At 35.9% G+C, this 27,323-nt stretch overlaps 2 protein-coding genes across 4 annotated transcripts in view; both read right to left on the bottom strand.

Annotated features, from left to right (window-relative positions):
- The window catches only part of LOC143254955 (uncharacterized), a 140,154-nt gene extending 131,511 nt beyond the window's left edge, over positions 1-8,643 (bottom strand). For all 3 annotated transcript variants that reach the window (XM_076509879.1, XM_076509878.1, XM_076509882.1), the window contains exon 1: positions 7,876-8,643. The gene's annotated coding sequence lies outside the window, so the exon portion shown is untranslated. The remainder of the gene's footprint in view (positions 1-7,875) is intronic.
- A 9,125-nt stretch (positions 8,644-17,768) lies between these two features.
- The window catches only part of LOC143254954 (sphingosine kinase 1-like), a 28,655-nt gene continuing 19,100 nt past the window's right edge, over positions 17,769-27,323 (bottom strand). Inside the window, exons 5-6 of the mRNA XM_076509877.1 lie at positions 21,068-21,288; positions 17,769-19,916 (exon numbers count right to left, since the gene is read on the bottom strand). Coding sequence (XP_076365992.1) covers positions 19,297-19,916; positions 21,068-21,288 — 841 coding nt within the window. The 3' untranslated portion in view covers positions 17,769-19,296. The remainder of the gene's footprint in view (positions 19,917-21,067; positions 21,289-27,323) is intronic.

Genomic DNA, 27,323 nt, shown 5'->3' with positions numbered 1-27,323 from the left:
ATGCTTTGAGAATAAAATGTACTTAGATATGTCTTCTATGTTTAAATAATGTGTTTTGATCTAGGAGACGGTGGGTCATGCATCCGAAAATAAGTTTACAAAATCACTGAACTCTAACCCACAAACGAATAATTTGTTATAATAGTGACTTTTTTCATATTCTTGTACCTGGGATCCTTTCAATTAGTGTACAGCATTTTTATTTTTTATTTTTATTTCGGCTTGTTTTTGGTTATCACAAACTATTTCCTATATCATATAGAAAGAAGTTTCATGATTCTTTCAAGCGAAAGTACCAGATAGCCAGATCTTTAGAGTCACATAAACAAATCAATAACGGAGAAAATGGATAAAAAACATCCAGTTTTACCAAAACCTAAAGATATTTCTTCTAGCGTGAAAGCTAGCTAAGGCAACAAACGAAATAGTTATTTTAATTTACTGAATTAACTTTATGGCTGATTGAGACCTAAATGTCTGTGAGATTATTTTTTTCGGAATTTAAGAAACCGCTACATGATCAGAACAAGTTTGGGCATTGCACACCCCTAGTAACAGCAACAATTTGACGTTGCACTTAATTTGTACTCGTTATTGAAACGAAGTAACTAATAGTTTAAACAAAATTAAGAAATGCACATAAATTTAATCTCCATTAAGAAGAATATTCTATTCCACCCTTATTAGAATCAATCTTTAGTGTGGTTTATTTTTATATAGTAAAGACAGTCATGGATAATTAACAGTTCTTTGTGTAAAGGAACAACTTTCTTTATTTTAGGTTATACGTGGAGAGGTTAGGGAGACTGAATATATCTCCACATTACTATATAAGAAACTTGGAGACTGAATACATCTCCACATTACTATATAAAAACTTGGAGACTGAATGTATCTCCACATTACTATATAAGATGTTGATGTTTTTCTTATAGCAAAGCCACATCGGGCTATCTGCCCAGCCCACCGAGGGGAACCGAACCCCTGATTTTAGTGTTGTAAATCCGGAGACATACCGCTGTACTAGCGGGGGGCAATACTATATAAGAAACTTGGAGACTGAACACATCTCCACATTACTATATAAAAACTTGGAGACTGAATACGTCTCCACATTACTATATAAAAACTTGGAGACTGAATACGTCTCCACATTACTATATAAAAACTTGGAGACTGAATACGTCTTTACATTACTATATAAAAACTTGGAGACTGAATACGTCTCCACATTACTATATAAAAACTTGGAGACTGAACACATCTCCACATTACTATATAAAAACTTGGAGACTGAATACGTCTCCACATTACTATATAAAAACTTGGAGACTGAATACGTCTTTACATTACTATATAAAAACTTGGAGACTGAATACGTCTCCACATTACTATATAAAAACTTGGAGACTGAACACATCTCCACATTACTATATAAAAACTTGGAGACTGAATACGTCTCCACATTACTATATAAAAACTTGGAGACTGAATACGTCTCCACATTACTATATAAAAACTTGGAGACTGAATACGTCTCCACATTACTATATAAAAACTTGGAGACTGAATACGTCTCCACATTACTATATAAGAAACTTGGAGACTGAACACATCTCCACATTACTATATAAAAACTTGGAGACTGAATACGTCTCCACATTACTATATAAAAACTTGGAGACTGAATACGTCTCCACATTACTATATAAGAAACTTGGAGACTGAATACGTCTCCACATTACTATATAAAAACTTGGAGACTGAATACGTCTCCACATTACTATATAAAAACTTGGAGACTGAATACGTCTCCACATTACTATATAAGAAACTTGGAGACTGAACACATCTCCACATTACTATATAAAAACTTGGAGACTGAATACGTCTCCACATTACTATATAAAAACTTGGAGACTGAATACGTCTCCACATTACTATATAAAAACTTGGAGACTGAATACGTCTCCACATTACTATATAAGAAACTTGGAGACTGAACACGTCTCCACATTACTATATAAAAACTTGGAGACTGAATACGTCTCCACATTACTATATAAAAACTTGGAGACTGAATACGTCTCCACATTACTATATAAGAAACTTGGAGACTGAATACGTCTCCACATTACTATATAAAAACTTGGAGACTGAATACGTCTCCACATTACTATATAAAAACTTGGAGACTGAATACGTCTCCACATTACTATATAAGAAACTTGGAGACTGAACACATCTCCACATTACTATATAAAAACTTGGAGACTGAATACGTCTCCACATTACTATATAAAAACTTGGAGACTGAATACGTCTTTACATTACTATATAAAAACTTGAGACTGAATACGTCTCCACATTACTATATAAGAAACTTGGAGACTGAACACATCTCCACATTACTATATAAAAACTTGGAGACTGAATACGTCTCCACATTACTATATAAAAACTTGGAGACTGAATACGTCTTTACATTACTATATAAAAACTTGGAGACTGAATACGTCTCCACATTACTATATAAAAACTTGGAGACTGAACACATCTCCACATTACTATATAAAAACTTGGAGACTGAATACGTCTCCACATTACTATATAAAAACTTGGAGACTGAATACGTCTTTACATTACTATATAAAAACTTGGAGACTGAATACGTCTCCACATTACTATATCAAAACTTGGAGACTGAACACATCTCCACATTACTATATAAAAACTTGGAGACTGAATACGTCTCCACATTACTATATAAAAACTTGGAGATTGAATACGTCTCCACATTACTATATAAAAACTTGGAGACTGAATACGTCTCCACATTACTATATAAAAACTTGGAGACTGAACACATCTCCACATTACTATATAAAAACTTGGAGACTGAATACGTCTCCACATTACTATATAAAAACTTGGAGACTGAACACGTCTCCACATTACTATATAAAAACTTGGAGACTGAACACATCTCCACATTACTATATAAGAAACTTGGTGACTGAATACGTCTCCACATTACTATATAAAAACTTGGAGGCTGAATACGTCTCCACATTACTGTTGTGAAACGTCATTTTACAACTAAGTGATACAGATTGAATTTTAAACTCACTTTGAGTACCACTACGTCACCAAAACGCACAGGTCTAAGTAATAAAGAATGCAAAAAGTACCTTAATGTTTTGTAAATGCAATATAACCACATTTTACTACTACCTTCAAGGTCATCTCAAAATAATGGAACTGTTAAATAACTAGTCAATGTTTGTGTCAGAAAATTAACTTTCAGTTAGACGTAATTTCTAACTAATTCATCCAATGTGAATTTATTTTACTAACATGGCTTGATACTTTGCCATACGCTTTAGTTTGGTGGCAAATTGAGAGTGAACGACAAGTGGCTTTCGTTGGAGGCTCGATTAAGTGCCGATCTTGGCAAGTTTGAGACATCCAAGGTACCGTAGTCCAGAAGTCTTATTATTTTAAATAATTAGACGTCATATATTTTAATTTTAAACGGTTTTATTTAATTCGCAGAAGCCTCAGAAGATGTCAGTATAAGAGCCTTTGTTTCTGTAGTATCCTATATAATAACATTACAAAAAATTATATGTATATAATATGTATATAACTAATCTGCTTAAAATATTACGAAGCTTGTACAGTCACAAGACAGTAAGTTTCAGCTGCTTATTTCGCTTACGTTTATCAATCAACATTTGAAAAAGAAAAAAGACAAATTAGAAAAGATAGTAATAAGAAACAAAAGTTTCAACTCGTGAATCGCCTTAGTGTACAAACAACTATTTAAACAGGTTCGTTTAGCCTTTTGGAAAATACATATAGACCACATCGGCCTGAGTTAAGAAAAAACAAGGAGTTACTTTCACACACACAAACACGCATCTACAACGTCTAAAGCTGGATTCTTTGTTTGCTTTCCTTGATTGGGATTTTCTCTCAACCCCATTACTTTGTTGTCATATGAACATTTTTTCGTATTACTATAAGTGAATGGTTAGTGCAGTCCTTCCGACAAAAGTTGACGCAGCAGCTTAACTGTGTTTGATGAATGTTGCCGAACGTTTGAGAAATTTTAATTCCTTTCAGTAACTTAAAAAACCAACACAGATTAAGCACATAAAGAAGTTACCTGGAGATTTTTAAAAGTTTGACGAATTTGAAGATTTTTTTTTATAAGAGTGACGTAACAGTATTCATACGCCTACCTCGTCAGCAGGCTCTAGATAATAGTGTGAAAGGTATGGGTCACAAACTTCTATCAAAATAATGTGAGAACAAGTCACAGTATCTAACCCTAAGCTTAAACTTATCAAATCCACAAGGAACAAATTACTAGTTTTATCAGTCGACCATCAATAAATATTAATACGCTAAAAACAAACAAATTTGGTAAAACTAAATGTAGTATACAATTAGAAAAGTTCCATGACTAATTCTGCATAGTATTTGTGGTTCTTGGTTCTGAAGTAGTAATACCTAGAATCATTTTAGGTGGAAATATTACCAGTTACTTTATGAACCAATGAAGTCTTTTATCTCAGAACTACAATTGGTTTGTTATTTTATCTTTTTTGTAAAACAAAAATATCATCATTTGATTTAATAAAATTGGTGTAATTATACTCAACTTTATTGTTACGTGTATGCGGAATTTATTATGCAAAGTTATTCAGAGAGCCTAACGTGCTTGGCCAATCAACAAACATCAGAAATATATTAAATAATAGGTACCGCGAGCCCAAGAATCAATTATACACAACAACTTATTAATTTTTTGTTGTTTTCTTATCATAATTCCCTTGAGATAGTAGAATAAACTTGTTAGTCATATTTTTCTTTCAAAGAAGGTGAGAAAGTTCTGGATGTTAGCACCAAAATTAACTTTTTAAAAACTTCGGCTAAGAAATTCTGACTAATTATTGGCCTATGAATTTATCTTCTGTATATTTCATAGTGCTGATTCCAACACGCTCTTATAGAATACTAATTCATTGAAACATAACAAAGCTTTGTTTAAAAAAAAACCTACGAATTTCGCTTCATTAAGCGACCGTAGTTCAAACAATCGAACAAAAAAGAAAAGAAGAAGAAATCGTTAAGAATTTCTGTATCTCTCAGTTTTGGTTCATCTTAATTCAGCCACACTGCAATCGGATAAACCGTCTTAATTAACCGCCTCGTCTTCCGTGAATAACTTTCGTTTCGTATTTGAGATATTTATTCACGAATTATTAGGTATTTACCTCGCTCTTGTAATGTTTGCTTCTTTGTTTATAAGTTATTAACGTATATATTTAACAGTCACACAAACGTGTAACTAATATATTATGATAAACGTCTGTGTAAGGGTGTATGAGTCAGCTGCTTTCATTACTTTAAGGATTATGTATACATTTTCATTTCAGAAGATTCGTGAATGAAAGTCTATCAGAAACCACTTTGATTTTTTTCTTTTTAGAAATATGTCATGTTTCTTGACGTGGGACCAATTTTTAAATAGAATAAGTCAACAATTGGACTCTAACACTGATGCTTGCTGCCAAACATATAGTAGAATAGACTTCCACACCTACTGAAACCAGTTATAAGATTACTATGATTATGGGAGTATGTTTCATCTGTTCCTCAGATGTCGTTTTCAAACATCTTGAGAATGTTCTTTTGGGACTGAAACTGAGCCTATGGACTAATGAACCTATGGAAAGTTCTGGGTGTCTTAATTTTTACAAACCACTGTTGAAAACAAATAATGTGTAGTGTGACATGACACAAGTTGATCAAAGAAGTTTAGTCATTCTATCCTAGTTAGACAGGATAATACACGGTATCCATGGCTTCATTAACAGAACGTTAAGTCCAATGCCCCATAGTATTATTCTCACCTCTTTTAACCGATCAGACAACATAATTGTATCCAAAATGCTCTCAAAGTTTCTCTCTCAAATACAATTGGCTATCTGTGTTCTGACCACCACTGATATCGAAATCCGGTTTCTAACGGTGAGAGTCCGCAGACATACCATTGTGCTACTGGGATCAAACTGTCCGTTTGTCGCAGCTAATGAAGTTTTATTATTTTTCACTCAAGTTGTCTGTCATTAGAAGTGCGAATGTTCTGTCATTCTTTAAATACTTCTGTTCTGTCTTTCCTAAAGTTAAAACAATTACTTATTTCACGGCCATGTTTATTTGAGCAGTTCCCCACCATTTGAATGACCAGTGAATCTTTTGCGCGGGCCACCACACAATGATATGGATTTACAGGAAAGATAATATCGCATGCGCTCTTCCCATCACCAGGGAGTCTAATGGAAGGGACAAGAGGGGGCATTTGCCCTCCTTATATTTTACAAAAACTCTGCACACATTACCATGTAAACTTAATATCAAAATTAAACTAAATATTTTAGTTATTTTTATTACAATTGTAAATTCTTTTCGTCTCTTGGCTGATCTCTACACACGTTTGCCTCCACCCTCTCTTCAGAACATATTTTAAAAGCTGATTCCTATACACGTTTGCCCTCACCCCCTCCCCGGAACGTGTTTATGTGGATGCCCGTGAATCGATCTACGAAGTGTAGCGTCTGTGAAGAAACCCGTTGCCCCCTTGGGGAACGGCTGTGTCTCCTCCTTGTTTTTCTACCGTGTTCGAATCGTGATTATGGCAAGAAAAATGGGGGTGGGGTAGGGCGGAGGGGTGAGAGAAAATCCGGTTTCAGGGCGATTTCAGACATACACAACATGAGACAGTTTACCTAATAGGTCTAAGTTAAAAAAAACATTATCGGGATCATCTTTAAAATTCTGGAGAAACGCAAAGCACTAACCACAATGTACAAATAATCCTAACGATAAAGTTCCATAAGCTTGCAAAATTGAAATAGTCATAGAAACATTTAAGAAAAGCAAAATTATAGGCATGATCAATTATGATTTTACTGCCAAATGTATCGTAAAATATTTTAAATTAATTCTAGTTTTTCCAGAAAATATGCAAATGATTCGATGCTGTGTGATTTTACTGACATACAGACGAATATTATAAAATTAAATTAACAACACCCACAAAAATGGAACTTTTAGAAAACTTGTGGTTACCACTGCACATAACAGTCCCTTTGTTGTTCAACACAAAGCTATACAATGAGCTATCTGTGCTTTGCACACCACGGGTATCAAAACCCTATTTCTATCAGTGAAAGTCCACAGACATATTGCTGTGCCACTGGGGGTATATAGACCTTTAACTAACTATTGTTATAAACAATAAACGTTTTAAAGTTTAAAATGTGGTTATTAAAATTAACGAATACAAATGACGTTTTGTTTGACTTTTGAATTTCGCGCAAAGCTGCACGAGGGCTATCTGCGCTAGCCGTCCCTAATTTAGCAGTGTAACACTAGAGAAAAGGCAGCTAGCCATCACTACCCACCGCCAACTCTTGGGCTAGTCTTTTACCAACGAATAATGGGATTGACCGTCCCATTACAACGCTCCCACGGGTGAAAGGGCGACATTGTTAGGTGTAACGGGGATTCGAACCCGCGACCCTCAGTTTGCTAGTCGAGTACCTGAACCACCTGGCTATGCTGGGCCACAAACGACGGAGAAGAGATATTTTATGTTATACATAATTTCTCAAAAGCAGCTATAAACAATAAACACATTAAAGTCTAAAACTAGTTATTTTAAAAATACACGTTTTGAAGAATTCCACTAGCGCACTTTATAATATAAATACTGATAACTAACATTATATAATTTAATGTTAAACTTCTGATTATAATGATGAGCTTGAACTAACGTCCGGAAATGCAGAGAATGCTCACCGGTCCAATTTGTAACGGCAACCAGGGGTGCTCAGAAACTGTTGTGTCTCTTCAGGCCCACACGCATTCATAGGTTAGACATAACTTAGGAGGTAGGAGGGGTGAGTCTTGGTTGTTTTGAATGGGAGATCCGGGAGTCAGTAAAAGCTGGGAAGAAGCTCGGAGACGTCGTTGCTCGTGGTGCAGCGACATTTTACCTTGCGTTTAGGACTTCTGGTGGTAAAAACGATGACTGAGCAGAGAGATCCAGACAGCAGCCCGCCAAGTGTTACGAGGGGAGGCAGTAAAGTGAAATGTGAAAGCAGTGAGAGAAAGAAGAGAGAAGGGAGAAAGGGAAAAAACATAGAATGTGACATAGACAGAAAGGGGTCTTTTTCAGGGCGGGAGTGTCTGGAGAAAACCACTTTCACCGGACGGGTACTGCTTACTGTTCCTCTCTCTATTCTGGCAGTTGTTTTGGCATAAGATTAATATTTCTGAGGAAATATTAACACACAGGGGTGTTGAAGACTAAACAGTAATCCTTCAACACCGCACTTGGTAGAAGTTAAGAATTTTGACAACATGACTGTTGATAATTTTGGGTTAAAAGAATTGATAAGTATAACACAAATCTGGTTAAGGCGAGTCTGGTAGGCGTGGCAGCTGACATAGTGAAGGCGAAGTTAACGCCCGATTGAAGAAAAAGCAAAGCAATAAGCAGGTCGCAGACGAAATATCAAACTCAAACGGGCCAATTTAGGGCCGGGTATGGATCGATCGCTCATTGTTGATAACAATCCTTGGCTTTATAGCGACATCTGTGGAGCTTTAACTAAAACGCAAAGAAAACATGAATATTATTCAATAATATGAATAAACATACTTTTAATTCAGCTGTTACACTGTGCGATAAATAATCACATAAATTAATCGCAAAAACTTAAAAGTAAAATAACTCTCTCTGGGGTTTTGTTAAATCACTGGACGCGTGAAGTAAGCCATTATTAAGATATTTTAGTTAAAGTGAAATATACGTTATGTCTGAGTTTTAAAAAAAGTTCAGAATTTACTCAGTCATTTTTGCTAATATAATTCAGCCTAAATATCTATTGAGAAAAGGTGATACCGGAGTGTTTAAAAATTCTTATTGCAATTGATTGAAGAGATATTTAAAGCTTGAGCACGAGAAATTTCAATCTGCTATTGCACAGTTTCAACACAAATAATATGTTTTATTAACAATAAAATAACTTTTCTCGCTTGGAATGAAACTGGATTTGAAACTTTCATGCCATGTCTGTTAGGTTTAGAAAGACGTTTCTAACTCCTAGTCTTTATCAAGTCTAACACGTTTGTTTGTTTTCAGAATTTTTTCGCAAAGCTACAGGAAGGGTATTTGCGTTAACCATTTCTAATTTAGCAATGTAAGACAAGAGAGAAGGGAGCTAGTCATCGCCACACATCGCCAATTCTTGGGCTATTATTTTGTCAGTGAATACTGGGATTGACTATTACATTACAATGTCGTACGGCTGAAAAGGGAGAGCATGCTTAGTGTGATGGGAATTTGGACCCGCAACCATGAGATTAAGAGACGGGCGCCACAACCATCTGGTTACATCGGGCCTAAGTCATTTTTTTTTATAATAACATGGTAGTAGCTTTGGTTTTAAAGTCCTATAGGGGAAACCCATAAGGCAAACCAGGGGCGCTTAGAAACTGTTGTTTCTCTTCAGCCTCACACGTGTACGTTGGTTAGACATAGCTTAAGAGGATATATTTAGTCAGTTAATTGGTACTGCTAAACAAAAAAATAAATGCAATATTAGTAGTAACCTTGGTTATTTACTGGTGATCATCATTGGGTTAGTCGAACGTAGCCGCGACGAAGACCAGTCGAGCCAAACGAAAATAGGAAGAACGAGCTATGCTTGCAGTGGGGGGAACAATGACGTCACGAGCCGGGGGAGGCGGAGAGGGCAGAGTTAAGAATCAGATTACTGTAGATGCTACATGAATTATAAAAATGTAGAAAAGTATAGGAACAACAGTAACACAGGATAACAGACCTCTTTTCAAGGCTTGGATAAAGAAATGCCCAAAATTTTGCTGTGGGGGAAACGGGAGTACCCCGAGAAAAACCCACTTTTACGTTCAGGGCGCCGAATAATCTACCCTGAATGTGCCCTGTTATAGCTTGATAAAACTGAGTTGGATCATCAAATAACGATAAGGACCAGACACAACATAACATAACTAGAAAAAGACCGAGCTCTGTGATAGCTGGGGTAAAGCAAGTAAACAGGGCTGGGAGAAAAACTGGGAGCAATCAGGGAATACTAAGGTTTGCCATTGCCTCAAAGCCTCTCTGGCTCTCTAGTCTTACTTTCTCAAAATATTTCGGAAATAACCTGTTCGGCGAAGGGAGATTTCGTTTTTCTTCATCAATTTTCTGGACAATAAAGTCATACTCGTAATCCTCTGCACAGACTTGAGTTGATCTTGGTTCGAGAATGTGGACCGCCGTCGTGAAGGGGGGAATAAGTCTAGTGGTTGTACATCTACTACTGAGTTATCAGGTAGTTTCTCTATTGTCTGGGAAGAGTTGTATCTTCTGGGTACTCTAGTTTGAGTACCATGAGAATTGAGGCGTTGCTTGTCTGTTATAGTTGTATTATCTGTAGGCACGGCTTGCATGGTTTGCGTCTGGGTTGACGTTTATGAACGTGGGATGTTCAATGGCATTTGACTGATTTCGATGTTATTCGGGCCTAAGTCTCACAAACGCAAACGAACGTGGCAGGGGTTTAGTTTAGAGAGAGAGAAGTCTGAAAAATTCTCTCCCCAACTGGGGTGGTCAAGAACGTTGTGGTTCCTCTTCGACCCCTCACGTAAAAAAATATTGAAATTTACATGGGGTTTTTGCCTTTATTTTATTTTGACTTTTGGGCCTAAGTCTAATACACACCTCGGTCTTTTATAGTGTCCTGGTAGATTGTGGAGAGCGTGCTATAATTGATTGAATTATCACTGTTTCTGATTGGAGAAGAGATTTCCTGCAGATTCAACCAATGGCAACACCTACACACACACACACACTGACCTGAAGAGGAAAGGTGGAAGACGTCGTCCTCTACACTTGTGTCTCAATAACAGGCAGTTGCCGTCCATTCTACAAAGTTTCATCATGTGTCTTAAAATGTTTCCTTCTCCATTACTTTAGCGTGATGATTGAAAAACAGTAACGTAATAAAAACAATAACATTTCCTTTCGACATATTGTATCATTTAATTAATTCACCACATTTTTATGGGCTTATTGTTTATTTAGAATTAAAATTAATTTAGAATCTTTGTTTACGGTACATTCTTGGCACTCCCCCTCAGAAGAATATTCACTGCCCCCACTTTAGGAAACACTGACCTGAGTTTACCCTCTTGTGGTAAAATAATGTAAAATATTGACCATGAATTAATATAAATAAAGAAAGGTGTAATGGCGTATGAACTATAGAGTAAGTTACAGAAATTTCTGAGCGTGTATACGCAGTAGTTACACATATATGCAAGTTACATAGCAAAGAACAAGAAACCACAATAGTAGCACTAACATAACCTTCATAGATAGCACTAACAAAGCTGCCATATGATATCTAATATATATTGTGAACTGTCCAAGCGTCAATCTGTCTACTCATTGAAAAGCTGTGCACGCAGGCAAATCTCAACTTTCACAATTTTTGAAATGACAAGAGAAGTATAAATCATGTTGATAACCATCAGTGAATTGTACACAAAGTTATTAGTAATTAATTATGGCCAGGTGGTTAAGGCACTCGACTCGTAATTCGTGGGTTCGAATCCCTCTCACACTAAACATGCCCACCCCTTCAGCCGTGAGGGCGTTATAATGTGACGGTCAATCCCACTATTCGCCTGTAAAAGAGTAGCCCAAAAGTTGGCGGTGGGTGGTGATGACTAGTTGCCTTCCCTCTAATTTTACGCTGCTAAATTAGGGACGGCTAGCGCAATTAGCCGTCGTGTAGTTTGGCACGAAATTCCAAAACAAAAAAAGTAATTAATTACACTATCATTCACATATCAAAATGTGACGTAACTTCAGAAAGAATAACAGTGTAGAGTTACTGTATGTTGAATGGTTCTTTACATGACTGAAATGTTCACGGTGAGGAGGAAGAAGTAGCTCAGAACTCTGAGTGAAACAAACAGTGTAACACAGTTAACCATTTTAAAGTTCAAAAAATAATTGAAAATGATAGATTAACTTAAACTTTTTCCGTCACTGGGGACGGGTACTTCTGCTCGTCACTAATAAAATGTATATTAGAAGATGTTGCAGTAAGTGTGTGTATGTGTTTTATTATAGCAAAGCCACATCAAGCTATCTGCTGGCTCCACCGAGAGGAATCGAATCCCTGATTTTAGCATTGTAAATCTGTAGAATAACCGTTGTTCTAGCGGGGATTTAGAGTCTCCCCTGTAAAAGAAAGAAAGGGACAATCATTTCATCCACTTCCAAATGTTCCAATGAATTATTTTTCTCTATTAACAATGTTTTAGGGCCTGACATGGCCTAGCGCGTTAAGGCGTGCGCTTCGTAATGTGAGGGTCGCGGGTTCGCGCCCGAGTCGTGCCAAACATGCTCGCCCTCCCAGCCGTGGGGGCGTTATGATGTGACGGTCAATCCCACTTTTCGTTGGTAAAAGAGTAGCCCAAGAGTTGGCGGTGGGTGGTGATAACTAGCTGCCTTCCCTCTAGTCTTACACTGATAAATTAGGGACGGCTAGCACAGATAGCCCTCGAGTAGCTTTGTGCGAAATTCAAAAACAAACAAACAAACAATGTTTTAACGAATAAAATACGTTGAGCATATAATTTTCATTTCTTAGGGGGTGCCCGTGATTTCACCAGGGACCTTTCGTTCTGCAGTAGAATACACTACCACTGAGATATGCCCACTTTTTCGAAGCGTAGTACCATCTTAAGTAATATTATTTTCAAAATATTCGTTTTTCATAACAGAAAGGACAATTTTTGGCCATACATCCTTCAATAAACCACATGCGCTAACAGTGGGCGCTGATAGTTAATTAGCTGTCCTACTTCTAGTCTATTGGCTCAAAATTAGGGACGGATATGTGCTGATAGCCCTTTGTGCAGTTATTTGCAAAGCTTATAAAAACAAGCAAATTCAGATGTAATAAAAATTAATATGTTTTGTAGTACTCATTAACACTGGGAATATAAATAAATACCTTTTGTAATACTGATTAATACTGGGAATAAAAAATAGCTTCTGTAGTATTGATTAATACTGAAAATATAAATAAATAGGTTTAATAGTACTGATTAATACTGGGAGTAAAAATAGCTTCTGTAGTATTGATTAATACTGAAAATATAAATAAATAGGTTTAATAGTACTGATTAACACTGAAATATAAATATATAGGTTTGGTAGTACTAATTAAAACTGGAAATAAATAGGTTTGGTATTTCTGATTAACACTGGAATAAAAATAAATAGGTTTGGTAGTACTGATTAATACTGAAAATATAAATAAATAGGTTTAATAGTACTGATTAACACTGAAATATAAATATATAGGTTTGGTAGTACTAATTAACACTGGAAATAAATAGGTTTGGTAGTTCTGATTAACACTGGAACATAAATAAATAGGTTTGGTAGTACTGATTAACACTGGAATATAAATAAATAGGTTTGGTAGTACTGATTAACACTGGAATATAAATAAATAGGTTTGGTAGTACTGATTAACACTGGAATATAAATAAATAGGTTTGGTAGTACTGATTAATGCTGGGAATATAAATAAATATGTTTGGTAGTACTGATTAATGCTGGGAATATAAATAAATAGGTTTTGTCATGATTCTTTAAGGACTGCAGACTCTTATCATTGTACGTTGAATTTTTTAAAATTTCTTACATTAAATAAGGTCTTTATATATATATAAACTAAGTCGGTAAATATTTAAAAATGTATTGAATACTCTAAAACAAAGTTTGTAATCGGTAAACCAACAGTGAGTGATTCATTACAATTATAACAATTTATCAAGCTCGATTACTTCAAAGCCTCATTCGATCTGGAAAACAAAAACAAAAGAACGAATTAAAGAGTGTCTGTGAATGATTTCCATGTTCATAACGCGCTTAACATGTATGTGTGCTTATTGAAGCTTACAATATGTGAGCAACGCGGTGCAAAGTGATTAATAAACCTTTTGATTCCCGTGTATAACGTTTAGGATTCTTATAAAGATAAAAACCAAAATTATAAAACACAACAATAAAGCTTCTGCCGAACTGGATATAACTGGTCATTTTATGACCTTAATAGTGTTAAAATCCGGAGTTTTTCCTCCTTGCGGTGAACAGAGCGCAGATAGCTTATTGTGTAGCTTTAAGCTTAAGACCTCAATAAGACTCTTATAAATATCAAAAATACGGAACGGTGGAGGAAGGACTTTGTTTATATGAAAGGAAGGTTGTTGCATCACGGGGTTCATACCCCAAATTTTAGGGTTATAAGCCCTCAAGCTTTCCGATAAGCTACCAGGGTAGAAAAAAAAAGACAGAAAAAATAAAACAGAAGTGTATGTGAATGTCGTTGAAGAAAGGTTTGAAATATATCCACACATGAGCACATAAACTATTGAATTTCTACCAGACATTGAGGAAACTAGGGTACCTATACATTAACCATACATCAAAAAAATTGTTGTTTTGAGGAAGGAACATGGTCGACGAACGTAACTGACAGAAATTTAAATGTTTATAAATCGACAGTCGGCATAATGATATCGGCCGCCGAAAAACCGACATCCAAGTGCTCGAAGATGGATTATCTTCTTTCGACCCGTGCAGGGAAGTAAATCATCATCCATCCTCTCATCAACTGGATCACCAAGTTTGATTAGATTGTGAACAAAATTCAACGGAATTTTGAACAGGCTTGAGACTCAACTTACTAGTACGAAGATTCGTTTTGTGAACAAAGAAATGATGCCATTATATTTGAAAATAGCTGAGGAAACAACTTAGGAGACATTCAGAGTTTTTGATGGGTCCTTCATATTTCATATATAGAAGTACGTATATATAAGGGACCATTTCCAAAAATGGAAAGCAGTAAGCAGGGTCAATGTTTAATTCGGTACATGAGTGGCATTTCAAAAAACACATGAACACATAAACAATTGAATTTCTACCAGACATTGAGGAAACTGTAAGATTCGTATTTTATATTCTAGGATGTTAATATCGGTAATTTGAGTTCCTAATTTGTACAAAACTATAGACTTTAGATTTCTGTGGTGTCAAAATACAATATGAACTAGTGCTGCATTCAACATACCACATCACACACAAAATCGAGTCGTAATAATGAAGGTCACGGGTTCGAATCCCCGTCACACCAAACATGCTTGCCCTTTCAGCCGTGAGGACGTTATAATGTTAAGATCAATCCGACTATTCATTGGTAAAAGAGTAGCCCAAGAGTTGGCGATGGGTAGTGATGACCAGCTGCCTTCCCTCTAGTCTTACACTGCTAAATTAGGGACGGCTAGCGCAAATAGCCCTCGTGTAGCTTAGCGCAAAATTCAAAAACAAATAATCACACATGGAAATCAATGTTTAGAAACACATATTCAATCCACCTATAAATTTATTAATAATGTAATGTACTTCCCACATGTAAAAACTATATTCTTACAACTATCAAATTAAGTTTGCCTTTCATTTTCCTCGCCACGTTTATCATTATCTCATGATTTCATTTTGTAACAAGTTTAATCTGGCACACCTCACATGACTAACAACGAAATATTATTTATTCCTTGAACGTATCAGATTCAAGTCATGTTTTTCATGTGATTATTTTTCCTTCGCTATCGGTAATTGTACCGCTACAGCCCTTTTACAGTGTCATGCTTGTCATGCTGAATGATACACATATTTGCAACTTGAATATGTGGACTTCACTTGAATAATGTGTTTCCAGGACAAACTTGAAAAGAAGTAACTCGCTAATATTGATGCCAAGAGAAGGTACTTGAAAACACAGTATTAGAATAATTCGTGACGCAACCTATGATGTCATAGAATATTTTTTTGTAGAGTGGAACAGACTATGAAGTAATCTGAGGGTCGCGGGTTCGAATCCCTGTCACACCAAAAATGCTTGCCCTTTCAGCTGTGGGGGCGTTATAATGTTACGGTCAATCCCACTATTAGTTAGTAAAAAGAGTAGCCCAAGAGTTAGCGGTGGGTAACGATGACTAGTTGCCTTCTCTCTAGTCTTACACTGCAGAACTAGGGACGGCTAGAGCAGATAGCACTCGTGTAGCTTTGCGCGAAATTCAAAACAAAAACCAAACGCAAACACAGGAAAATCAGGGCAACTTGGCATTACTAACACTGCGCCATTTGGTATTCCCCTTTCCCCAGTAGGTCAGCGGTAAGCCTGAGAACTTGTAACGCTAAAAATCGGGTTTCGATACCCACGGTGGATACAGCATATACATCAACAAAGTATAAATTCATTTGTGTGTTGTAGAACTCTGTTTACGTTCGGCTCAGCTTCTCATTCGTCAAATCACATTTTGTTCAGTCCAGAGTAGTGACGATTTTTAAATAAATTAGGCGCCAAATGTATGTAAATTCAGTTTTACAGCACGTGAATAAAACTGAGGCGATGTGAGTGTTGTTAAGTTGGTTTACTTCAGATATTACCTACTGCTCGGGCTAAAGTTAAACATTCACCTTTTTATTTTCTTTTTTCGCTAAAGCGTTTCTGGATAAATTTTGTGTATTTTGATGGTTGTTTTTTTTAAAATTCCGTATAAAGCTACACGAGGTCTCTCTGCTCGTATGTTTATGCGTTTCCTCAACCCAAGACTGAAAGCGTTGAAAGGCCTCAACATGACTTTATACTATTTGCCTACGCTGCTGAAAAACCGTATTTGCTTATATCTGCACTTGCATTTACAAACATGTAGTTTGTTCGCGACAACAAATGAGGCAAAAAGTTTGTTTCTACAGTTCAGCAAAGAAAGACGCCTTTACTAATGATTCAAATCTTTTTTTAACAATTTTCTTGTGAAGGTAATAAATAAATTATCTTAATGTGTAAATTCCAATAATTAATTCGGCGGTAGGAAGAATATTAACTTTGATTTGGTTGGTTGGTTTCGTTCGTTTTCCTCCCGATCCACAATCTAGAAGATTGTTTGTTTGTTTGTTTTGGAATTTCGCACAAAGCTACTCGAGAGCTATCTGTGCTAGCCGTCCCTAATTTAGCAGTGTAAGACTAGAGGGAAGGCAGCTAGTCATCACCACCCACCGCCAACTCTTAGGCTACTCTTGTATCAACGAATCGTGGGATTGACCGTCACATTATAACGCCCCCACGGCTGGGAGGGCGAGCATGTTTGGCGCGACGCGGTCGCGAACCCGCGACCCTCGGATTACGAGTTGCACGCCTTACGCAGTAGGCCATGCCATGCCCTAAACTGTGTTTTTTCTTATAGCAAAGCCACGTCAGGTTATCTGCTCAGCCCACCGCGGGGAAACGAACCCCTGATTTTAGCGTTGTAAATCCGAAGACATACCGCTGTACTAGCGGGGGACCAATCTAGAAGAACAAACTAATATAATTAACTGTAATCGTTGTTGTCAACCATATTGTAGCAACTGCTTAAAATAAGTAAGTGAAATAAGTACATACTGGCTGAAAGAGAAGGGAATGCATTTCGTATAATCCAGTATTCGCAAATTTTACGTATAATTTTATTATAACCGATCAACCGTTGTTTTCAATAACAAAATATTGAATCAAAATATACAGGAAATATACACTGAGATGAGTAAAATATATTTATTATTATAAAATATATGAAAATACAGTTTTAATAAAAACTTACAAATGCATTAGTTTGTAAATAATTTACATGAATTTATTTTACAGTTACCAGCTCGTTACAACAGTGGTTTTCAAATTATGGTCCAAGTGGCTCAAAGGCTTATCCAAAACTGATAAATCTTTTCGTGGTGGCAAACGAAAGTGGGCGGAGATAAATCGATAGGTGGTGCGCTGAGTATTTTACCCTGCTGTAGTGGTTCGCAACCGAAAAAGTTTGAAAACCAGTGCGCTACAAACATCATCTACATCGGAAAATGATTCTGAATTTTTCAATTATTTGTAAAAACTGTCTTACAATCTTTAATTATTTTCAAAGAGCGACAAGCGAATATGCATCAGTCTTTCTGTGTTAATCATAACTAACATCACTAGTAAAAGTTTCTAAACCTGTCTTTCACACTTAAAACTAAAACTTTATAAAATATTTTTTCTAGTTACTATTGTTGTTGTTTGTTTTTTCTAAACGTGATCTTAATCATTTTAAAACAAAATTGGTGATTTATTGTGTTCGATTTAATTCTTCGCCTAGTGTGACGAAACGAAAAATTATAATATTGACAAATACTAAATCGAATACAGATATGGTAGGATATAACAAAACTAATGTAAGCCTAATTATATATATATATATATTTATTTACGTAGATGTGTGTGTATATATATATGCGTGTTTATGTTTATAGCTTTAATCTACTTCCTTCCAAGTATTATTCTAGTCAAACCGCAAGAAAATACCCCCTCCCAAAAAAGTGAGTTAGAAGTAAGTTTCCGAGACTTACAAAACTAAACTCCAGGGTTCGATATATCCTGATAGACACAGCACAGAAGCTGCATTTTTATTCGTTAATGACCGTTTATGTTGAATAAATATTTTAAGTTGTTACTTTGAGAAATAAATTAAGACGAACAAGTTGTGGTAACCTTAACTGTTACATATTTTCAGCGGACGCGTTTTACTCAATCTTTACTTCATATACCAAATTTTAACACAATACATTATGAAATACTTGAGATATAACATCTTTAATTTTTACTGAGTTTCTTTTTTTTCCTTCTCCGCATTAAAAGTACGGAAACCATTTAATAAAAAAAACGTACTAAATTTCTATGGGTGTTTTCATTTTGTTTCACTGATAAACCTTCACAACCTACAATGAGGTGTCAGGTTGTTGTTTTTCATTCCTTTAAATCGCATGCTCAATCATTGTTTTTGCAGCACTTTTTTTTTACACACTTCGGGTGTTTTGGGTTATATTTAACTAGGATTCAAGCATTTAGTCTCTTACAGTTGTTTTCTTAATCTTCATGGCTATCTAAACAGAAAAACCGAAATAGTTCGTGCGTGTTACTTCATTTCAAACCCTAAGTACCAGTTCTGGTTTTAAGCTACGGGGGCTTAGTTTTTTAAATGAATTAACACTTCTGCTCATGTAAATTGATCCAATAATAGTGATTCAATACCTATTTACCTCGACATAACATTAATCGTAAATGGAAGGATTTCCCCCTGCAAAGGTTGACATTTCATGTAATCTCCATCAACAGCAAAGTCACTTCTACTGTCAAACGGTTCTAGCCGAAACGCCAAAACTGGGATGGTGTCCACGAAGGAGGAATTCACATGTTTGCCTTGTCTCATAGCAATTAAAAGGTAAGGAACGCATACACGAGGTACATGCTCTTGTAACAATGTTAACCAAATGGTGTCGTCATCAAATTTAGCATCTGGTGCAAGTGACGTATAGGTAGACACCCGGCTCACAAATGAACACCCGATCATATAAAACTTTCCCTCGATGGTCTCCCAATCCTCAGGTACAGGTTGATTCCATTTTGGGAGAAAGGACGTTATTTCCTTCCATGAAGAAGTTGATGAACCATGATCCAAAGACATAAAATTTCTCGACTGAAGATGAGCGTCTCCGTGGCAAGCAGTAACATTCTTACAGTTATCATTTTTGTAGAGAAAATAGGGACGTTGGCTGTCGTGAAATTCAATTATTGACTCCCTTGCACGCGCCATTTTAGTTCGATTCTCTTTCGTTGCTCGAACGAAAGACAAGCGACATCTGTACTTTTTTGGCCCTGAAAAAAAGATATATGTAAGGTTAACGCAAACTAGTTTAAAAATTATGGTTACCATCTTAATGTGGAAGATCGATTACTTATTTATTTAAATAAAAGGAAACAATTTTAAACTTTTGTGTAATCTTGAATATTATTGTTTTTAAATCCAAAGAGTACGGTAAAATAATGAACAATTTATATTTGTATTTTTCTATTTATGACGAACACACTGCCTGTCCCTTGTTTTAAATTACTGATCGGAAAGGCACGCAGCCAGTCAACACCATCCACAACAGGGGATAACGACTGTCACTCTTATATATTATTAACACTAACCACTCTGATATATAAAAAAATAGTTGATTTTAATAATAAAACTAAAGAAATGTTGTTCCAGGGAACAATAAATTACTCAACAATCTCAATTGAGATAATTACGAGAGAACGGCTGCTGCAAGACTTTATCCATGTTTTGTAAATTTTAAAAACTTTGGCTTTCAAACTTTAAATCCTTTGAAGATCAAGTCTAAAGCAAGAAAAGAAAAGAAATAGTCAACATCAATGATAAATCTAAATATTACAAACAGTCTGGACCTATCAGTACGTCGTATCGATATTATTAGAAACAGTCTGTCATTATTGATATTTCGTGTAAATATTGTTATAAACAGTCTACCACTACCAATGTATCGTGTAAATATTGTTATAAGCAATTTGGCTCTATCAATATGTTGCATAGATATTATTAGATACATGCTGCCGCTATTGATGTTTCATGTAAATATTGTTATAAACAGTGTGGCCCTAACAACGTGTCACATAGATGTTATTAGAAACAGTCTGCTAGTATTGATGTGCTATGTGAATATTGTTATAAACGATGTGGCGCTAACAAGGTGTCGTTTGGATATTTCAACCCCTCCAAAATAAAAGTTAAAAAATCGTAATATTTAACGTATTTCCTTATAAAATATCTTTGTCTATCCAACGTTACAAACCTTAAATGTCTTCCAACTCTGGATAGCATCAGAAATAGCACATTTACTGACGTCACTTAAGTCACGTGAAACACATAAAAATGTAAGATTTACAGTCTTCTTAAGATAAAGATGTAATTACCTTTACCTTTCCTTCGAACAGTATAATACAGAGTCATTGCGTGTATTTACCAAGAGATTTGAACGTTCCTGTGATGCCGTACCGAATCTCTCCGAAGCACCGAAGAAACTCGGCGTCTATAATGACGTCAGCAAGGAGTCCCCATTCCACAGAAGACAGAGAACACACAGCATCGTCAAGAGTCTGAAGCAGGATGAGGTTTTTGGGCTGGGTCCTTCTACTTATAATATTCAATACCGACGGTGTAACAGTGTCAGTTCCAATTGACTCGCTAATGGAAACATAAAAAGTGTTAAAATCACACATATACAGTATATACAAGTGGGGCGATGTTGATTCGTACGAAAAACAGCAAATAAAAATATTTTTAAATGGCGGCATGAAATATGGAGAAAAACTATACACATAATATTGCACCAATGTAGATTATCGCTTTTATTAATCACTTGAGCTTCAAAAAGGAATTCCAGTTTGACTGTATTCACATTATTTTAATTTCATACAAACATGAACCTTCAAACCTTGCATGCACAGCATTAGGGTTAACATGACTTTCTGACATTACCCTAGTGTGTATTGACTAGCTTAGCACTGAAACCGTGTGTTCCTTATGAAACTAAATTGCGAAATGTAATGGACTTTTATCAAAATATTTACAAAATTTAAAAGAAGATTTCTTTAAAAGTGAATCGATGGGCAAAAATCTGCTGCTCGAAAGTTCTAATACTAAATTGTCGTTGAAAGATAAATTTCATTCTGTTTATTTTCTATCGTCGAGACCAAAAAAAGTCACTAATTCGTATAGTCACTATACGATCAACTTTCTCAGGGTTAATATAACTTTGGATTACTTCTATTTATTACATGACAGCTAAAAGTAACAGCGGTATGTATGTACACTTGTAACGCTATAAATCTGGTTTCGATACCTGTGGCTGACAGTACAAAGACTGCTTATTGGATAGCTTTGTGCTTAACTATAAACAAATTAAAACAATTACATGTATTTACAATTGCTAATATAAATATAATATGCAAAATTCTGTATTTTTTCATAATTTTTGTCCCAGTGGCGAAAGTTTATATAAGCGTTCACACAATGGTTTATTGTTGTTTATTTATTGCTTTTGTTTTATCACATAACTATAAAATGAGTTAACTGCGCTTTGTCAACCGTGGGAATCGGACCACGGATTTTAGCAATGTAAGTCCGTCAATTAATTCTTATCAATTAGGGAATACAATGTGTTTATAACTCCTTCTTATTTTGGATAGTCACGAAAAGTTAGCTGTCCTTAATTTTGAACTGATAAAATTTGATTGTTTTTTTTTTTAAATTTCGCGCAAAGCTACTCGAGGGCTATCTGCGCTAGCTGACCCTAATTTAGCAGTGTAAGACTAGAGGGAAGGCAGCTAGTCATCACTACCCACCGCTATCTCTTGGGCTACTCTTTTACCAAGGAATAATGGGATTGATCGTAACATTATAACGCCCCCACGACTAAAAGGACTAGCATATTTGGTGTGACGGGGATTCGATTCCACGTCCCTCAGATTACGAGTCAAGCATCTTAACCCACCTGGCCATGCCGGGCCCAACTGATAAAGTAGAAAAAATACAAATATTTAACACATCTCATCTCCAACACTTGGGCTACTGTAATCGCATAGTCGCTCTCGTAATAAGTACTCGCACTCGGTCCCAAAGTGAGAAAGTATTTTTTTTCAGCAACTTTATGAAAACTTGTATTCACAGATTGTCACAATAAACATTAAGTCACGTTTAGCTTAAGTTAGTACAGCTTTTTTTAAAAAAAGGGAAATACTTATATAGCTATACTTTTTTTTCCCCCTTTTCTTTTATTGTAACCAAGTATATCAGGAATATTCCGTAAAGCAATCTTTTCTTTCCGAAATCATTAATATGTTACCACTGTTAAGACTCTTAAGTAATCATAAGATTTCCTCACAAAATACAAAAGTTTTAACTCTGTAATAGGATCGGAAATTTTTAAATAAAAACATAAAAGAAAAGCCTGAATTATGCATTATTTTTGGCAAATTTCAGAATGGCACACTGAGGTGTTTGTCTTATTTTTTATCATAAATAAATATACAGGCCAATATATTAATATATAACATATAATTTAAAGTTATCACACCCAGCAAAGTAGGCCTACAGTCCTGTCATCAACATATGAAATGTAGAGTCACTCAGGAGAGTGCAAAATATATGTCTATAATCTGTTTTCAAATATCATGGACAGTGTATGTTGAGATTCCCTGGATTTCAAGAATTAACTTCACAAATAAACAGTAGTTGGCACCGTGGCAGGCTGGCAACACCATGGCACTAACCTTGTACCATTGGCGCAATCTATAGTGAATCATTCACTATAGATGGCGCCAATGGTACTGTGAATGTGACGTTGACAAACAGAAATTGCGATAAACAATCATTCACTATGTCAAGCCTGAAAAAGCAAAAGACACTGCATGGGTTCTCTATACCCATTCATGAGGCTGAACCTGATCAATCTGCTGCAGCCAATCAGGTTTAATCAGAATTGTCAGAGTCATTACTGTGGCCTTCTACCAGTGCTGCCACTACCACCTCAGGTCCAGTCTGTGACATTGGAAATTACATTTCTGATGATGTCAGCATTGGTAAACAGGTAAGTCAACTCCTCATTATATCAATTTTTTGTTAAAAATCATGCAAACACTCTGATGAGTTTTAGACTGAATATTCATTGCTGCTAGTGATTGTTGGCCTACAGCCACAGGATGTTAGGCCTGCTCTGTGAAGTACAGCTCTTAGCCTTTCTCTTCGAGGTTATTGTACTCTCATAACAAACTTTCCTATGTGTAAAATAACTTAATTATAACTAAGTCTTTCTGTCTCTTTTAGATAAACGCTGAAACCAAAAAATGCCTCCTTGAGAATGTCTGGAAACCAGGGAGTGATTATGTTTTCCCCCAGTGTGGTCCAAGAAAGCTGCATTTTCAGCATCGTTAGCTTTCACAGTGGAGATGGTTACTCTACAGTCAACATGCAAAGGGTGCTTTCTGCATGCACTGCTGTCTTTTTTCTTCTGATGGTGCTGGTGTTGAAAGCCAGAAATTGGGACAACTAGTGAAATTTCCATACACAAACTGTAAGAAGGCTGTTGAAGGCTTCAAGGCACATGAATTGAAACAGTACCACCAAAACAGCAAAGAAAAAGCTAACAATTTTCTACAGGTCGTAAACACAAGTTCATCTGTGCATTTGCAGCTTCATGCAACTTACAAGCAAGAAATTGAACAGAACTCGCAATATTTAATTCTTATTATTGATACTGTATTGCTGTGTAGGAGAAAGGATTTAGATTTGAGGGGAAAATATAATTCTAGTCAAATGTTTGTTGGTGAAAGTGATGAAAAGCCCATTAATAATGATGGGAATTTTTGGGCAATTTTGTGTTACAGGGCAAAGGGTGATGTCAAGCTCTCAGCAAGCCTTAAGAGTACAAAGAGGAATGCTATGTTTCTGAGTCCTTAAATTCAAAATGAAATCATCAATGCCTGTAATACTCATGTTCTTGATGCTTTGGTCAACAGAGTTAATGCTGCAAAGTGTTTCTCAATATTAACTCACGAAACAACAGATACTTCAGGCATTGAACAGTGTTCGCTGTGTGTTAGATATTTGCATGCCAATGACAACTCTGTTACAATGAGAGAAGATTTTTTGCAATTTACACCTGCTTATGATGTGACAGGCAGAAACTTGGCTGATGTTATCATAATCAATCTGACAAAATATGGTATTGACATGGCTTACCTGCAAGGACAAGAGTACGATAGTGCTACCTCTATGAGTGGGAAATTCAATGGTGTCCAGAGACACATAACTGATAAATCCCCATTTGCACCCTATGTACACTGCAGTGCCCATTCCCTTAACTTGGCAATTTCTGATGCTTGTAAAGAAGCTCCTGTGCGAACTTACATGGAAGTAATTTCTAGCATTGAAAACTTTCTCAATACACCCAAAACGAAAGCATGTGTTTGCTCTTTCGGTGGAAAATAAAGCACCTGAATCGAAAAAAAAAGTTTGAAAGGTTTCTGCCCCACCCGGTGAATTGAGAGGCATGACTCAGTCATTGTCTTTCTAGAATTAATCCATGCAGTTGCAGATGCCCTTGAGACTATATCAGGTTGGCAAGACAGAGATTCTGCCACGCAGTCCAATCAATTGTTGTGTTCTATGACACACCCAGAATTCATCATCACTCTACTTACCATTGCTAAATTGTTTTCCTTTAGTTTACCTCTGTGTAACTTATTGCAGCAACAAAACATTGATTTAGGTGCTGCGATGCATCACGCAGAAATAGTGGAAGATTTAATCCGTTCACTCAGAAATAATACTGTGAATGAATTTAACAACATTTTCTGTGAGGCTCAAACTCTGTGTAGTGAGCTCCAAATTGACATCATAATGCCAAGGCAGGCTAAAAGACAGATGTACCGTGCTAACCCACAAACCACTAGCCCTGAGGAGTACTTTCATATTGTTGTATTTGAACCATTTGTTGGTCACTTTCTTTCACAAATATGTAACCGTCTGTCCAGTCACAAAACTCTCCTTACAAACTTCATGTGTCTACTACCATCAGGATCTACCAGAAAACGGTCAGAACCTACAGCACAACAATGTGACCAAATTAAAGAGTTGGTCAATATATACAAGGCTGACATTGACAGCACTTCACTAGCTGCAGTAGGTGAACTTAGGGTTTGGTACAAATCACTTACGAACAACAGACCAAAAATATCATAGATGCATATGCAATGTGCAATGCAGAAATGTTCCCAGTCATTTCTGGACTGTTGAAAGTATTTGCCACGCTGCCTGTGTCAACGAGCTTAGTGGAACGTTCGTTTTCAACTCTCAGAAGACTCAAAACGTATTTGAGAAATACCACTACTGAAGATCGATTGAATGGTTTGGCCTCATTATGCATTCACCGTGATATTAAACTTGAACCAAACTGTGTTGCAGATGTCCTGGCAAGAACGAACAGGCGTTTGAGCCTTTCATAGATATTCGATTGTATTTCTCCAGTTCTGACAAAACTTGCTGTATTAAAAGAGTGTTCAATCAGAAATTTGCATTTGACCATTTGTTGTGTGTGAAATTATCTGCCATGCAATCACAGGTGGCAACTGAACTTGTCTAAAAATTTTTGATCCATGGGGGGTTAACCCCCAAAACCACCCCTTGGCTTCGCCCCTGATGTGGGCTAGAAGTGTATCATTCCAAACCTTTTTGTTTTTCTTATCTCGCTAGTTGTCGAACATTCTAAAGATTGCCGTAGGAAGACCAGGATGTCATACTTAGTGATCGAATCTAACTAGATTTCTCTTCAGTGAACTGTATTACTAGCCTATAATATTCAATTTATATTTGTAATGATGCTCCTAGAAAAATAAACACACTACAGACCAGACCTTTCACTGTACATGCGTACTGGTTCTGTATGAACGACTGACACCTTACGGTTTCTGAATAATTCCCCAGAAGACAATAGCTGAAGGAACTCACTTTGATAAAAGTTTTTATCATTCTTCAGAAAACAATAGCTGAAGGACCTCATTTTGTTAAAAGTTTTTATCATTCTCCAGAAGACAATAGTTAAAGGACCTCACTTTGTTAAAAGTTTTTATCGTTCTCCAGAAGACAACAGCTAAGTAAAGAACCTCACTTTGTTAAAAATTTTATCCTTCTCCAGAAGACAATAGCTGAAGACCTCACTTTGTTAAAAGTTGTTATCATTCTTCAGAAGACAATAGCTAAAGGACCTCACTTTGTTAAAAGTTTTTATCACTTTTCTTCTTTGTTTTTTCTAGGCTATATTTATGCCATATTTGTATTTGAAATACATGTTCTAATTTTATACCCTCTAATTGACAATAACTTCAATGTCTGTTACTTTCCACACTCTAAAAGAACTTTATGATAGTGCATAATGTATTCTCTATTTTTGTTTTTAAATCCCGAATCAAACTTTTATAAGTTTTGATAGTAGCCCCGGTTTAAAAGATTTGAGTTATAAATTCCTAATTCCAAAATATTTAAATAATTTGGATTCAAATCACTAATCTTTAAAGTCTCGGTTTATAAGGTTCATGTTTTATGAAGATGCAGTTTTAAATTTGGTTTTAGAGGACTTAGGTTCAAATTCTCGGTTGAAAAGGTTTAGGTTTTAAAAAATAGTTCGTCATTAATGTAGAATTAAAAGGACACATTCAGAGAAT

Source organism: Tachypleus tridentatus, chromosome 7, assembly GCF_004210375.1.
Source record: "Tachypleus tridentatus isolate NWPU-2018 chromosome 7, ASM421037v1, whole genome shotgun sequence".
Taxonomy (NCBI): domain Eukaryota; kingdom Metazoa; phylum Arthropoda; class Merostomata; order Xiphosura; family Limulidae; genus Tachypleus; species Tachypleus tridentatus.
Note: the sequence above shows the minus strand (reverse complement) of the source record. Positions and strands in the feature narration are given on the sequence as shown.